Source organism: Bipolaris sorokiniana (assembly GCF_000338995.1).
Source record: "Bipolaris sorokiniana ND90Pr unplaced genomic scaffold COCSAscaffold_1, whole genome shotgun sequence".
In the NCBI taxonomy this organism is placed as follows: Eukaryota; Fungi; Ascomycota; class Dothideomycetes; order Pleosporales; family Pleosporaceae; genus Bipolaris; species Bipolaris sorokiniana.
The window spans coordinates 3,262,684-3,277,675 of record NW_006911895.1 but is presented as its reverse complement, the minus strand read 5'-3'; the positions used below and the strand labels follow the sequence as shown (position 1 = coordinate 3,277,675).

General features: G+C 49.4%; 5 protein-coding genes across 5 annotated transcripts; 4 read left to right on the top strand and 1 right to left on the bottom strand.

Annotated features, from left to right (window-relative positions):
• Positions 1-1,337: 1,337 nt before the first annotated feature.
• On the top strand, positions 1,338-1,763 carry COCSADRAFT_156250 (uncharacterized protein; the record flags this gene model as incomplete). The annotated part of the gene is made up of 1 exon (XM_007697070.1): positions 1,338-1,763. One exon carries the CDS (start codon positions 1,338-1,340, stop codon positions 1,761-1,763), a length of 426 nt encoding a protein of 141 aa, XP_007695260.1.
• A 1,420-nt stretch (positions 1,764-3,183) lies between these two features.
• On the top strand, positions 3,184-4,636 carry COCSADRAFT_22274 (uncharacterized protein; the record flags this gene model as incomplete). Its single annotated transcript, XM_007695905.1, has 4 exons — positions 3,184-3,374; positions 3,551-3,615; positions 3,703-3,848; positions 3,869-4,636. The coding sequence occupies 4 exons, from the start codon at positions 3,184-3,186 to the stop codon at positions 4,634-4,636; spliced, it is 1,170 nt and encodes a 389-aa protein (XP_007694095.1).
• A 1,181-nt stretch (positions 4,637-5,817) lies between these two features.
• COCSADRAFT_177734 (uncharacterized protein) lies at positions 5,818-10,583 on the bottom strand. The gene is made up of 2 exons (XM_007697069.1): positions 10,378-10,583; positions 5,818-10,308 (listed from the first exon to the last, which is right to left on the bottom strand). Exons 1-2 carry the CDS (start codon positions 10,458-10,460, stop codon positions 5,970-5,972), a joined length of 4,422 nt encoding a protein of 1,473 aa, XP_007695259.1. The 5' UTR covers positions 10,461-10,583; the 3' UTR covers positions 5,818-5,969.
• Positions 10,584-10,755: 172 nt separating this feature from the next.
• On the top strand, positions 10,756-13,395 carry COCSADRAFT_32760 (uncharacterized protein). The gene is made up of 3 exons (XM_007696182.1): positions 10,756-11,064; positions 11,122-11,469; positions 11,533-13,395. The coding sequence occupies exons 1-3, from the start codon at positions 11,055-11,057 to the stop codon at positions 12,996-12,998; spliced, it is 1,824 nt and encodes a 607-aa protein (XP_007694372.1). The 5' UTR covers positions 10,756-11,054; the 3' UTR covers positions 12,999-13,395.
• Positions 13,396-13,718: 323 nt separating this feature from the next.
• Positions 13,719-14,981, top strand: COCSADRAFT_132690 (uncharacterized protein; the record flags this gene model as incomplete). The annotated part of the gene is made up of 2 exons (XM_007697068.1): positions 13,719-13,939; positions 14,048-14,981. Exons 1-2 carry the CDS (start codon positions 13,809-13,811, stop codon positions 14,979-14,981), a joined length of 1,065 nt encoding a protein of 354 aa, XP_007695258.1. The 5' UTR covers positions 13,719-13,808.
• Between the last annotated feature and the right edge of the window lie 11 nt (positions 14,982-14,992).

The window sequence follows — 14,992 nt, the reverse complement described above, 5'->3', positions numbered from 1 at the left end:
ACAGATCCACGCGACGTGGTAATCGATGCATCCAACCGCTTTCGCTCATTCGCACGTTCATATGGCCCCATGGCAGTGATACTAGGAGAGTGAATTAGTTGGAACAACTGGGCTTCCTTAGTTAGAATCTTCACCTACAGAATGTAGTCTTAGAGTTATTCATTACGATCAAGGGACAAGTTGTGGTTGTGTTTCACTTTGGCCTCATTGCCAGGATTGTATTGGCACCTGCTCAACGATCAGGGATTTAGCGCCACCAAGTCCAGCCTACTGTGCCTCACGCCAATTGAGTCGACCTTACATGAGTGTAGGATTATGCAGCGTGCCAATTCAAAACGATAGGACGAGAGAGGGCAGGATGAAGGCGCGGATGGGTATCGTCGTAGATCATCAAGTAAATGTAACAGCTACTGCACAGTAGACCAGCCGCGCGACAACGAGGAAAATAGACATCACACACATCTACCAGTGGCCGCAGGAAGCGGAGTTTATGGATGAATCCATTAGCGCCCCCAGATGCTCATATGACAGTCCAATGGGATATGCACCTAAGTATTGTTTGAAGTGCATATCTACATGTCGAATGAGGATCACCTTGTGACTTTGTGCCGAACTTCTAATGGATGAGCAGAGCCCGTGACAATGTTGGCGAAGCCTCTATCGAGGACAAAGGTCTACACGCCACTTCCAACAAGCAGCTGACCATGCTATATGATCTATACATGGTATAAAAGTTTAGGGACAGCCCCTGAATTGCGTCCACATATCGAGTTGAATCTCTAGAGGTGGAAAGCGCACCTTGCTTCTGCCAACAAGTGCGCCGCAGCCTTATCCCGTCACAGTATTGAGCTCTCGCTGTGAGAACTGCAGTCTGGTATATGCAAAGTCACATAATGAGAGGCCTCAGATGGATTTAGCCCCAGATGGAAGTCCCTATTCAGCACTCTAATTACTCATGGCAGCGACTGGGCACATAAACTAGCCCCAGCCCCATCACAGTCGAAAGCAGACAAGCAGATGCATTTCGTTCGGCTCATTCAGGGGCAACAGTATCTGCCCAGCATGGCTCTACCTATTCACGCGCAAATCAGACACAGGGTGGAAATATTGTCCAGGTTGGCAACATCAATGCCAATATCGTTCAAATAGGTAAATATTCACCAGCCTCACATGGAGATTCATCTGATGAGACTTGTCCAAATAGCAAGAGAAGTTCTATTCATTGATGTTCTTAACTAGCTCTACGAATCGTCTTACGATTCCAAGCACAAGAAGATCAGAAGGGAAAGGGTCGAGGGCAGTGGTGCATGGCTCTTGAAAAAGCAAGAATACCAAGAATGGTACAGCGACACTGGTTCAACGCAACTACTCTGGTGCCATGGACAATCTGGGGCTGGCAAGACCTTTATAGCGTACGCACTCACATTTGGGGCCAAGAAGAAGGGACAGTATGGATATCTCGCAGGTCAGCGGTAATCGATGAACTCCTTACTAACCACATGGAGCGGGATATTGGAGTTGCGTACATTCACCTTGACTACGACGACAAAGAAGCACAAAATCTCGAGAATGTGTTTGCTAGTCTCCTCAAGCAGGTTACACTATGTAAAGAGAAGGAAGGTATCGAGGACGTGCGTCGCCTGTATCGTGCATGTAACATGGGTGCCCAAAGACCGGAAATTGATGCTCTAGTAGAAACTCTTGGGCAGATGTCTCGGTATTTCAAGCAGGTCTTTATTGTCATCGACGCTCTGGACGAATGATCAGATAAGATTCGTACAGTTTTCCTCGAGCAGCTTGAAAGTCTTGACGATCCAAGATGGAGATTCTTCATCACGGGCCGGTCGCATCTGTTAGATGTTTCGATGAAGTTTCCATCATGTTCAGAGTTGATCGCCTTTGCTCATCATGATGATGTTGAGAAACTTGTGCTTGAAAGAATTCGTAATGAAGCAGGTTTGGCAGAGTTGTTCGAGTACAATCCATTGCTCGGAGAGACAGTTGTATCGAAAATTATCGAAAAGGGGAATGGGATGTAAGGGCACTGCAGTGTAACTTGATTTTGTGGGCTTGTTGACACATTGAGGTTTCTCTTCGTGGCCTTGATGCTGAATAGCATTGCCTCTAGCAAATGCGAAAGCGACATCGAAGATTCGCTTGAGCAAATGCCAGTTGATCTCAATCACTCATATGAAAAGACCCTGGAACGAATCAGGGATCAGCACCCGAAAAAGTTCGATCTCTCGTATCGTATACTCTGGTGGCTGTCTTGAGCCCGACGTCCTTTGTCCTATGAGGAGCTGGTTCACTCAGTAATGAGAGACGGCGACTGCCACCGAAATCCCAAGAAAGAATCCAAACAAGGTATCATATCCACAGCATGTATGAGCCTTGTATTTGTTGATAACGGGAAAAAATTTCGTCTAGTACATTTCCCAACCTAGTAGTACCTTCTAGCCCATTTCAGCCAGTCAAGTATCAAGCAAATGCTACGACAGGAAGACATCATAGCTAGAGCCTGCCTCACGATTCTTCTGTACGACGAATTCGAGAGCGGACCTTGTGAGACGTACTCAGCTGCCAAAACACTTTATGAGAATTGCCCAATGTTGCTTTACGCAACTGAATACCGGCACGATAACTTAGGTGAATGTGTAAGCAACGATTTGAAAAACATCATTATGAAGTTCCTCAACAACTTCAATAAGCTCAGAGCAACTGCACAAGCTCGAAAACTCAACAACGAAGGGTATTATTCAGGGTCAAAAGACCGGCGGCAATGGTGGTGGTATTCATCGGAAGCAAAACACACTCCGCCACAGTACGCATTCACCACCGCACTTCATCTGACATCGATGCTTGGAATGGTCCATCATGTCCAGTCATTGCTCCGAGAGTGACACTGACGTCAATGCGACCGATGATGATCTTCAAAAACCGCTGGCGTTGGCGGTACGAAACAACCGTGCAAGTGTTGTTGAGCTTCTCCTACGCGTAGAGTCAATCGAATGCGAGCAAAAAGACAAGTTAGGCATAACACCTTTTCTTATAGCAGCGGAACTGAACGATACAAATATCATGAAGCAACTGCTAGCGAGGGGCGTCAAGGTTCAAGAAGGAGACAACAAGCACAAGAACGCACTCCACATATAAACTGAGGCTCTCTACAACGACAGCACTCATATGGTAGAGTTACTTATTGGCAGTGGTGTCGAGACCAATGCCCGGTGCAAGGAAAATATCACACCTCTGCATGCAGTTGTACGAGAATCCAAGCGCAAGGTTATTGAGGTATTGTTATCCAATGGCGTAGATGCCTGTGCTGCTGATAAAATGGATATACACCGCTATACAGTGCAGCTGGAAGAGGCCTGGTAATAGCCCAGGTATTGCAATAGGCTGGCGCAGATATACACGCTCTCAGTAAAGGTCAGTGTAGTATCATAAGTTTAGCTGCAACAAACGGCCAGCGCGAGATTGTAGAGTGACTGCTGTCACTTTGGGCAAATCCCTCTACCACTGACGAAAAGGGATGGAAACCGATGCACAGTGCAGCTAGAGAAGATCTAAAGACTACAAAGGTCTTGCAAAAAACTGGAGCAGATATACACGCCCGTAAGAAGGCTGGACACACTGTTTCTCAGGTTGCAGCGAATAACAAACAGTATTAAACTGTTGCGTGGCTGCTTTCCATGGACACAGAATCCCTGATAACAGGCGAACACGCTCTGATCGCGGCTGCAGGAACTGGAGTTAAGGATTCGGTGGAGGTACTACTCAACAGGGGAGCTGATGTTAACGCGCATGACGAAATTGTGGAAACGCTTTTCATAATGCTTGTGAAGGAGGTCACATTAATGTTGTGGAGGTGCTGCTTGATCATGGAGCCGATGCCAACCGAAGGAGTCGGCGATATGGCCTTCGTTTTCTTTCAGCAGCCTTCAGGAGCCACTTGGATATCTTGCGTCTTTTCATTGAGAGAGACGCTGCGTGCATCGACTTGACCGATGAGTTGAGACGTAATGTTCTCCATTTTGCCGCAAGGAGTGGCCACCTTTTATCTTTTGAGTCTCTACTTTCAAAAGGCATAGACATCAACAGCATTGATGTCAAAGGAAACACAGTCTTGCACTACGCAGCCTGTGCGAACTCTCGCCCGATTATCAAGTACATCCTCGATCACGGTTTTGCTACCCCCAAAAAGTTGTCCGGTTCTTGGTCCCCTCTGCACTGGGCGTATAGAAGTGCGAGCAATGCAGTGGTGAATCTTCTCAAAACCATGTACTCGAACGAGGAAGTCATCCACACTTTGCACCCTGCAGGCCTGTGGACCCCAATTTCTATCGGCCTTTACTATCGCAACGCGAATCTGCGCGAATTGTCACAAAACTCACTGCCAAAAGTACTGAATATGGATGAAGGCATCATTTCAAACAAAAAGGCAGAAAGCTGTGGCGGTAACACCTGCGACGAATGCTTTCTGGTAGGTATTCCTCAAACACTGCCAACATCATCGCATGCTAACAAGGCGGAGATAATATTCAGTCCCCGCTTCAGATGCCTCATATGCTTCGATTTTGATTTGTGCCTCATGTGCAAGCTGACTGGGGACAAGAGCCACCCTCTACATGGATGAAAGGTGTTTGAGCATAGGCAAGGTCATGAAGTAGAGCTAGACATTGCGGATCTGTAGACTGCAACTGATTCATTTATTTCGTTTTCACTAGTCTCTAATCAATGGCATCTGCGTACAAAATGACTATACTCAAAGCAACAGGCTTAGCAGGCAACCGGCGCAATGCGCATGCTAATCCGCACTACCTCATTTCATCTCTGTCATGAATCAACTTTTTGCCAGCAAATGAAACTGTTCTTCTTAACTTCACCTCCGCACATGCCCAAAATTGCACATCAGATAGAAAAGAGGAGTAGTAGAAAGAAGCGTATTAATAAATCCCTAACAGAGCTTCCGAGCTTCGGATAAAGAGACATACCAAAACGCTTGACTGCTGCCAACTTAATCCGATAGAAATCCAGGCAGTCTCCATCTTGACGAACTAAAATAAAACGAACTCAGTATCATTAACATCACCAAAACAGCCATACGCAAATCTTTCAAGATGCAGGTTGCAGCATCAAAATTCAAATCCCCCTCTCCCCTTGAAAAAAAGAAAATACAGTCCTAGAACACATAACAAATATTACTAGTGTAGTCTTACGCACTATCAAAGTACAAGCTTCACACCGGCGCTTCCTAGGGCCCACGCTAGTGGACAACATTGCACCTCTGAGAATATGTATTAACGAAGACAAACAACGAGACTAGAAATCTGTATAGTAAGAGACTTGAAAATGGGTTTACAAAGGACACAGATTAAGGGGTTCGGCTATGGTGTTTGAAATTCGCATCCCTCTCGAAACACTACTATACTAATCTTACACCTGCTCACATAGCCCTATTATACATACTAGTCTTACACCTACGCACGAACCCATCTTCCCTCCTCCCCTCCTTGATCTAATCTCCAATCCCCATACCTTCCGCCTCGATCTTGATCAAATATCATTATAAAATCCACCATTGGTCCACCTATGAACGACCCTTTTAGTAGCAAGATCTCGCACCGCCGGAGCGACGCAAATACAAGACCTTATTCTTCAGGCCAACAAGACGATCCTCACCTTGGCTTGATCTTTTACTGAGTATCTGATACTCATCTATTTCACCTACTGCGCACAAAATCTCTCTTTGCGAAATCAATTATGCAAACTAAACCCCGGTTCATCAATAAAAGAAAAACAAATACGAAGTCAAATGGAAGTTACAAAGTCATATTTTTTACTCCGGTATGCATGCTATCCATTATCAAATATACATCATCGAAAAACAAGCGTGCGCCAATCCTATGCATATATACATAACCCCTCTCCTCTTTTCCCCGAAAGCCCACCGCAACGAAACCACCCCCTCACAAAGCCTCCCACCCCTCCTCAAACATTGTCCTCTTCTCCCCAATCTCCTCACCCAAAAACAGCGGTCTGACAACCTGCATCGCACCGGTACCCAGCTTAACACTCTGGCCCATAATAATACACTCGCTGACTCCATCAATCGTATCCGTCTTTCCGCGCGCCGCAGCTTCGAAAAGGTGATCGGGCGTCTTTTCGAAACTGGCAAGTTGGAGGACGGAATCTCGCGTCTTTTGGAGACCGAAACGCGTGATGCCGAAGACTTCGCCTTTAAAGGTCATGACGTCGGCGAGGAGCTGCATGTGACGAGGATCGATGTCCATGTTGCCCATTACGTCGCCGATTTCGCGGACGATGGTAGCGCGGGCGGCTTCGATGCCGAGGACTGTCTTGACTTCCATGACGTGGTTGGATTTTGTATTGTAAGGTTCAATTCCAGGGGTGGTCATGCAGTCTTGGAGGCCATAGCCTTCGACGAGGAGTTGGCATTCGTAGTGGCCTTGGGCGTTGGGGCTGCTTTCTTTTTTGATAATGGCACGGGAGCAGTCTGGGTAGCCTTTTATGACGACATCCGGAATGAGGGATTTGACTTGTTGGACGCGCTCAAAGTATTCTTTGTGGTTGCGTGTTGTTTTGACGGGTCGCTTCTTTGCGGCGTTGGGGTCAGGGACTTCGACGCGGATTATGGAGGAAGAGATGCGCACGTTTGCGCCGGCTTTGCCCCATTTGAGAGGCTTGTGGGCGTTGATAGCCGCAGCAATCTCGTAGGGTTGTACGTCAACGAAAAGCTTGTTTATGGTATCCCAGTCAATGCGCATGGCAATGTAGGCACCGTTAGGGTGCCAAACGTCTTCGACGTACGAGATGACGTCGCGGAGGTAAGTCTTTTCGACACGTGCTTTGACAATTCGCGCCGCAGACTCGGAGATCTTGTTGGAAAGCTCGCAAGCGATGACAGGAGTGGAGATGGTAGAAGAGGCGTTGATGATTTCCTTGATACGGGGTACACCTTGGGTGATGGACATACCAGCGACACCAGCAAAATGGAAAGTTTTGAGCGTCATTTGCGTACCGGGTTCACCAATGGACTGAGCTCCGATAGCTCCTACAGCATGACCGGGCTGGACACGGGAGCGATGATATTTTGTCAAACACAGGGTGATGAAAGTATCGAGGGCTCTCTCCGAGATCTTGGCGATACCATCAGCAAGACTGTACTTTTCCGCATCGGCTGCCGATTGTTTCTTATCCTTCCTATCATTGGGCTGCACAATGCCGAGGTACGCAAGCGTCGTCTCAAGTTTTTGGGCTTTCTTGAAGACGTAATCCTGTACCGTGTCGAGGAAGTCACGCATGGACTCCTTTTGGTCAATTCCTCTATCGGTCTGATCTCGATACTCTAGCCGCGTTACACCGTCTAGTGCGTACCTAGGATACTTGTTTCGTTGGGCGTTCAGTCTTGCTTCGGTGTATTCGCGGACTTCCTGAGGCGTTAGACTGGACTCTGAGTTATCCCAAGTAGAAGTGACAGCATGTGAGAAGGTTCGGTCAAAATGCACAGGCTTTGCCTTGCCTTCCATGTCCACGGGGTCAAGGTTGTCGTCACCGTACTGGAACTGCACAACAGTACCAGAAGAGTTCCTGACAGTGTCATCGTACTGTGCGGAAAGATCTTCAAGAGACTTCATCAATCGTCTACTCATGTAACCGGTCTCGGCCGTCTTGACAGCGGTATCAACCAGACCTTCACGACCACTCATCGCGTGGAAAATGAACTCAGATGGGGTGAGGCCGGAGAAGAAACTGTTACTGACGAAACCCTTGGACGCTGGCTGACGTGCAGCCTTGGGGAAGTGAGGTAATGTTCGGTGGTGGAAGCCATCCGCTACACGTGCACCGCCAATCATCTGTTGTCCGACAGAAGCAACCATCTGGGAGACGTTGATGTTGGAACCTTTTGAACCGCACTTGGCCATGAGTAGGGGAGAGTTCCACCTACTCAACTCTTCGAAACAAATATCACCAGCAGCTTGACGAACGCCGGACAGAATACCACCAATCCTGTTCTCCATTGTTTGCTCTTCATCACAACCTGGATCGCGCTGCAGCTTTCCTTCTTTGAAGTCCTTGATCAGCTTGTCGCACTTGGCGTACGCTTCTTGCACAAGATCCTGCTTCTTCTTGTTAAGTTTTTCTCCTGGAGTCACATCGCTGATTCCGAGTGAGAAACCGTTATTGCTGAGCCATCGCGCAGAAAGTTTGGAGAGCCGGTTCATTCCTTGGACAGCGTGGTCGGGGCCGAAATCTCGCATCATGACGTAAAAGACAGAGTCCTTCTTACCGTCACCGACGGTTGCTTTGTCCATAACACCACACATGACCTCAGAGTTGCGAATGACAAGGTAGGCATCGTTCTCGTTCAGGTCGGGAGGCTGATCAGGGGTATTTTTGAATTGCTTGCATGCAGCTTCGAGGTTGACTAGGACTCTGCACTTTTTGTACGGGCGCATCAGTAAATTGAAGACCTGCTTTCCGGTCCAGAGTGCTTGAGGCTTCCATACGACCGGGGGTGGAATTTCAATCGGGTGCCTCTTGCCAGTGTCCGGATCGAATGCTCCTTCGCCATTGAACATGTAATTTACAATCTGACAAAAGGTGCGCCGGTCGAAAAAGTTATTCTTGTTGCTTAGAAGGTACGCAGCTGTAATGAAATCTTGGATAGCGGCAATGATTGGTGTTCCGTTTTTCGGGGTAGCCAGATTGTATTTGACACCCATGAGCTCGGTAGCTTCTGTCCGAGCTTCTTCGGTTTGGGGAACGTGTAAATTCATCTCGTCACCGTCGAAATCGGCGTTGTAAGGATTACATACACATTCATTCAGTCGAAACGTTCTCCATGGTCGCACTTTTGCTCGATGACTCAGAATACTGAGCTTGTGTAGAGACGGCTGTCGATTGAAGAGGACAATGTCGCCATCCTCGATGTGGCGTTCAACAATGTCGCCAATTTTGAGTCGTTTCGAGGCGCCCTCGAGGCGTTCGCCTTTGGTATCGAATCGCGAAAGGGCAATAAGGGAAATTTTGCCTCGGTCTTTGTTCGGACCCTGGTCATCGAGGATGTAGTTGGCTCCGGGGTACTTGTTGGAGCCGTTCCTGACAAGCCTCCGCAACTTGTCAATATTGTAGCGTGTAACCTTTTCAGGATACGTCAGATTCTTAGCTATACGCTCTGGCACCGCGACTTCATCAATGCTCAAGTTTGGATCTGGACCAATGACTGTACGACCAGAGAAATCGACACGTTTTCCAGAAAGATTTTGTCGGAACCGACCGCCTTTGCCCTTGAGACGCTGGGAAAATCCACGCATGGTTTTTTGCAGACCCTGTTGCTTGAGACCTGGCGCATCGCTGTTGATGTACATGGCAATCTGCAGCTGCAGGAAATCCCACTGTTCCATTAGGATCTGGAGCGGAAAGCCCCGTGCAAGTCCCGCGCGTATTATACTGCTGATGTGGCAAATATCTCCGATCTTGTTGGTCACGTCGTCCTCCGTCGCACCTCCTTCCTGCATGACTGATGGTCGCAACGCCACGGGCGGCACTGGCATGTATTCCCAGATCAACATCTCCGGTCGCGCGTCTTCAGGTATCATGGCTAGCAGCTCGCAGTCTTCGGGAGATATTTTCTTAAAGAGGTTCAATACGCGCAGCGGGTGCATATCGTCGACAGCCTTTTTCAAGTGCTTGTCCAGATCTGGGTTTGCAGACTTTGCGGTTTCGAACGACTGGTCGAATTCAATTTTTCCTGGGGGCGCCTTCTTGGTCTTGGCTGTGGATCGATTGAAAGCATCGTATCGGTTGTGGATAATCTTGAGTGGATGGCCAGGGACCTTGCGTACGGTGCCCTGGAGACCGTTGCAGTAAGGGCAGGTCTTCTTCTTGCGACAGTCTTCTAGAATCCTCTTAGTCACTGCGCCTTTTCGCAGGGTGTCCATGTCCGGGCGGCGCATGCTGCGCAGATATCTCCGGCGCTCAACTTCGTCAAGCAGGACCCGGGAGCAGTCTTTGCATATACAGTTGAGCACCTCGATAATGTGCTTCAAGTAGCCAACGTGGAATGCGGGCAGCGCCAGCTTGATGTGGCCAAAGTGGCCGTTGCAAGTGTCGAGTCCCTCGCCACATGTCGCGCAGGTTCCTTGCTTGCTGGATATGCCCATGCGCGTGTCCATGGGCCCGTTGGCCGTGAGGGTGCGCGTATTGTCGGCGGCGGGCTGGAGATCGTAGACATTGCGGTCGGATACTTCGAGGACGGCCTGGTTGACAATGTCCTGGTTGGAGCTGGAGGGTGTTACTAGGAGTTCTTCAGGTGCTTGGTTGCAGCATGTTTGCCACGGCCGAGGTGCCTACTATATGCCAAACTGGATGTGCTTTATGCGCGCGGGGATGCGGTCGACGACCTGCTGCTTGGCCGTCGTGCGCGGCGCCTCCATGGTGGCGGCTGGTGTTGATGATCAAGTTACAATGGGTATATGTCGTGCTATCGCAGGCCGTGGCAGTCTTGTTGCATAGTCGTGGCGGGGTGAGTCATGTTCCGGGCGACAAGAGGACTCGGGGCGTTGGCTGTACTTTCTCAGTTGCGCGCCTCTGAAGATTTTGGGTGGGGGACGCAAATTCACGCTAACATGGGCGTGCAGGGCTAATGCGGGCTGATAAGCTGATAGCACCCCACAGGGCCTCTAGTGACCTAGTGACCTGGTCCATCATCACCACCCCATCGCTGCCTTGTCCATTCACTGCCTTGCCCCGCCTTGTCATGTCCTAAGGGCGGCCTCGACTGACGACTTGCTGGCTGTCCCTATTACATGTACACAGCCTCTTAACATACACTCTCTTTCTCCCAGAAACCTAATCAATACACATTGTTGTCGCAACCATCTCTTGATCTCTGGTACTACCAAGCGCCCCCTCCCCGCCAAACTGCGCCCCCGCCTACTCTGCCTTACCACTCTCACTCCACTCTCCCTTGCAACTGCTCCCTACTCTCCCAACTGCCTGGTCGTTCTCCACGGCACACAACTATCCCTATGACATCCAGTGAGCATTCCATTGCATCGCCCTTCATGCAAGCCTCCCGACTCACCGACCATCCAGTCTTCCGTGTCGTCCTCCGGGACGTGATGCGGTACGACACGTACGAGACCCGCCAATTCGACCTGCGTTTGAACTCAACCTTCTCTATTGGCCGTGCCTCGAGCAGTGTTACCAAGAAAGAGTTGATGGCCGCACCACACAATGCATATATCGATAGCCCAGTCATCTCTCGCCAACATGCCGTCCTCTCCGCCAACTCCACCACCGGCGTACCTGAAGTCTACATCAGCGACCAAGGCTCCATGCACGGCACTATGCTCAACGGCGAAAAACTAACACCAAACACACTTACCAAGCTCTCGTACGGCGACGAACTCCAGTTTGGCACCGACGTTAATCGTAACGAGGGTACGTCTGCAATGCCCCCCATCCAGCCTTGACCCCCTCACCTGAGGCTGACATGTCATGCAGAATTCTTTCCAGCCCGCAGATACGTCTTCGAGTCCCAGCTCATTCGCCCTTTCTCCCTTGGTTTTACTGTCCCCGATGCCGAGAGCGAGGACGAGGAGGTAGAAGTGGAACAAGTCCCCCGTCGTGGCAGCCACGCCGATCCATTTGTCATCGAAGACGACTCCGAAGAGGCTGCAGATCAGGCAGACGCTACCATAGTCATGGAAGACATGCTGCTCCAGGGGCAGCCAGCCAAGACAAGCCGTTTTGGTCCGGATATATACACCAAGTCCATATTGCGTACGACGATTGTCGAGGATGTCTATAACGAGGACAGGGAAGGCGAAGACGTACATGAAGCTGGTTACGCATCAAATGACGACAAGTCAGTCTTACCTCGCACTCCCAGCCCTGCTAGTGTAGAAGACGACGGGGAACCTATTGAGAGTGACCTCGACAGCAAGTCTGAAAGCATTGACAGCTCTGAAATTGATTCCGAATCTGAAGGCGAGATGAATGAGGCCGAATACTCTGAGCCTGTCGGAGCCTCAACCACCCATGGAATCCAGTACTCGAACAGGGACACGTTAGCCGCCTCGGAGCAGTCTGCCAACACACATCCAACTGATTCTCCCGTTCGACACATTTACACTTTTGGAGGTGCAGAGGACGTCCCACTGCGACTTCCTTGTGTTGACATGTTCGGGCTGCAACGCTCTGATAATCATGAAAACACATGCGGCGAGTCCTCCAAGGCTAGCATGGCAAAGGTTGCCAAAATCGATCCTACGTCTTCATGTTGCGAGGTGGCCCCACCTCTGCCACCTCGTTCCGCATCTAAACCTGCACCCTGGGGCTCCTGGTCGTATCCCCCTTTTTGTCAGAACGAAATTCAAGACTGGTACCAGCCAGCCAATTATGTGGGCATGACCTATGAACACCCGTCTCTAATGTACAACCCTGCACAACCTCTTGCACAAGAACCCGTCGATCCTCGACCGTCCACGTCTTTCTATCCTCAACCCAGCGAGCCATCCCAAGCTCACCGACTCCAAACACCTCCACCAGCCCCTGTTTCAGAAGCTGAGGTCTTTACGCCATTGCAGCCAGGTCGCCGCACAAAGGTTTCTATCGAAGAGATTGTCGAAGAGGTTGTCGAAGAACATCCGCCCACGCCAGAATCAGTCAACTACATGAAGCGCAAGGCCAATGTACTCGAAGAGGAGCCAACAGTACTCCAAGAGGATGCTCCGAAGACGGTCTCAGTTGCTCCTGATGGGAGTGCAAGCAACCCAACGGATTCGGATCCAGTTGTTGAGGTCATGGCCGCTCAGACAGCAGCTCAAATTGCTCAGCGTCCAAAGAAAATGCCTCGCTCTGTGCTTGGTAAGGTTCTTAACAAGGCTGCCTACCCTCTTCTTGGCGCCACTGGTGCAGTCGTGTCTTTCGCCCTTCTGTCCACCCTTCCGGATACCTTTTTCTTGTAAAGGGTGTCTATTGACCACCTTCTCGCCTTTCTTCATGGCGTTCGTGGCAACACTGCGCCACACGGCAAAGGTGTACAGATATAATATCAACATGGGGTAAATCTACGGATAACAGCAGTTAGTGCTAAAGGCGTTTTGGGCAACGCTGGGAGATGTGGCTCTGATCAAGAGCGGGGTTTGGTTTCTGTTTGGTAAGCGTTTTGGATGATATTATGCCCGTTTTGCATGGCATTTATTCTCAATATCAATAATGAAATAAATACTGAAGATGATTTTGTGTTTCATCAGGGTGGTTGAAGTAGCTAGGTTGACTTGGAGAATCGACTGCCGAGGCTTCTGTCATTGCTCCTGTGGAGACGTTGAGAAAAGCTACTTTTCCTAAGACAACATAGTGCGGTTGGCTCTCTTTGCACTCTATTCCCTCTCCCCAGTCTTGACCCCGATCTACGAGCATCCGCGCGCTCGATCTGGAGTCCAAGACTAAACTCGTGAAAGACTCATGCTGCATCCAGTGTGATGCTCGCTTGGCGCCATGTGCTTGGGTGAATACACATGAACTCAAAATGACTCATTTTGTGGCTTGCAGACGGCTGCGCCTCAGAAGCTCCGTCACGTGATATCACACGACCCCCATTACCATACTTCCGATAGTATGGTATCTTGAATATATAATAGCGTTGATGCCTTACCAGGATGCAAAACATCAAAATAGCTTTTACTCGGCCTTATCTTTTTATATCTACGACTTTATATCGAAAACCTCTTTACTTTACTTTAAGTTAATACTTTACGTTCGAACAAGTAACAAAAATGGTGGATCAAACTGGAGCCACTGGAGCAACTGGAGCAACTACATTGCGGACAGCGTTTCCGTGTAATACTTGCTCACTTTCTTTTGAGAGTAGTAAATTGCAGAGAAGTCACATGAGAGGCGCGTGGCAGTAAGTATACCTTATTTTTCTCCCCCATTAAACTCGAATGTTGATATTCGCGCAAATATCACTACAAATCCAAGAAAACCATTGAGAATCTAACATATAATTCCCTAGTATCCACAACCTGCAACGCAAAATTTCAAGCCAACCAGCCCTATCCGAATCCGAATTCGCAGACTTTGAAAACGAGAACAATAGCACTGGCAAAAGGAAAAATATCAGACACACCAGCACCAGTCCCGACACAAGTCATCAAGGCTCAAGACCAGAATCACCCACCACATCCTCCTCCCCCGATCCTCAGAGTTCCACGCCAAAATTAGACCTATCAACCTGCCTCTTCTGTCCCCACACCTCCCCAACCCTCTCCACAAACCTATCCCACATGTCCAGCACGCACTCATTCTTCCTTCCTTCCTCCCCCTCACACACTTCCTCAATCGAACCCCTCCTTTCCTACCTCTCCCTCCTCATACACACCTACCACGAATGCATATTCTGTGCGCGTGAAAAAGGTAGTGTGAAGAGTGTGCAGAGTCATATGCGGGATAGGGGGCATTGTAAGGTTGAGGGGGGGTTGTGGGATGAGTTTTTTGATGGAGAGGAAGAGGAGGAAGAGAAGGGAGGTGAGGAAGAAGAAGGGGAGGGAGAAAGGATGAGGCGGTTAGAAGATGTGGGCAAGACGGCGAAGAAGAAGAAGAGTGGGAAGCATGTGGCGCGTCGTCGATCTTTGCAACAGCGGGAAGAGGAAGATGCTGCTGTGTCGCGTGCGGAACAAGTATCATCGCCGGTGATTTCGTCCTCCCGCTCCGAGATATCTTCAGGTTCGCTTCTCCCGCCTACACCTGCACCGCCGATAACCGGGCGCAACACCGAACTCAGCTTATCTGGGTTATCGACTGCGCAACTCGTTAGTCTGGCGACGCTGGACAGGAAGATGCGGCGGCAGCAAGTTGTTGCGCAAAAGAAAGTGAGTCAGCGGGCGTTGGGTCAACCGGTGAAGGCGATATATTACAAGACGGAGAATCCAGTATATCAGGCTGGATAAAACGTTTGTGT

Excerpts from the sequence above, each read along its gene's own strand:
- COCSADRAFT_177734 (XM_007697069.1), bottom strand. The coding sequence starts at position 10,460 with ATGGAGGCGCCGCGCACGACGGCCAAGCAGCAGGTCGTCGACCGCATC. Across the intron at positions 10,309-10,377 it reads CACATCCAGTTTGGCATATA|CTCCAACCAGGACATTGTCA; the intron begins GTAGGCACCTCG and ends AACACCCTCCAG.
- COCSADRAFT_32760 (XM_007696182.1), top strand. Across the intron at positions 11,470-11,532 it reads CGACGTTAATCGTAACGAGG|AATTCTTTCCAGCCCGCAGA; the intron begins GTACGTCTGCAA and ends CATGTCATGCAG.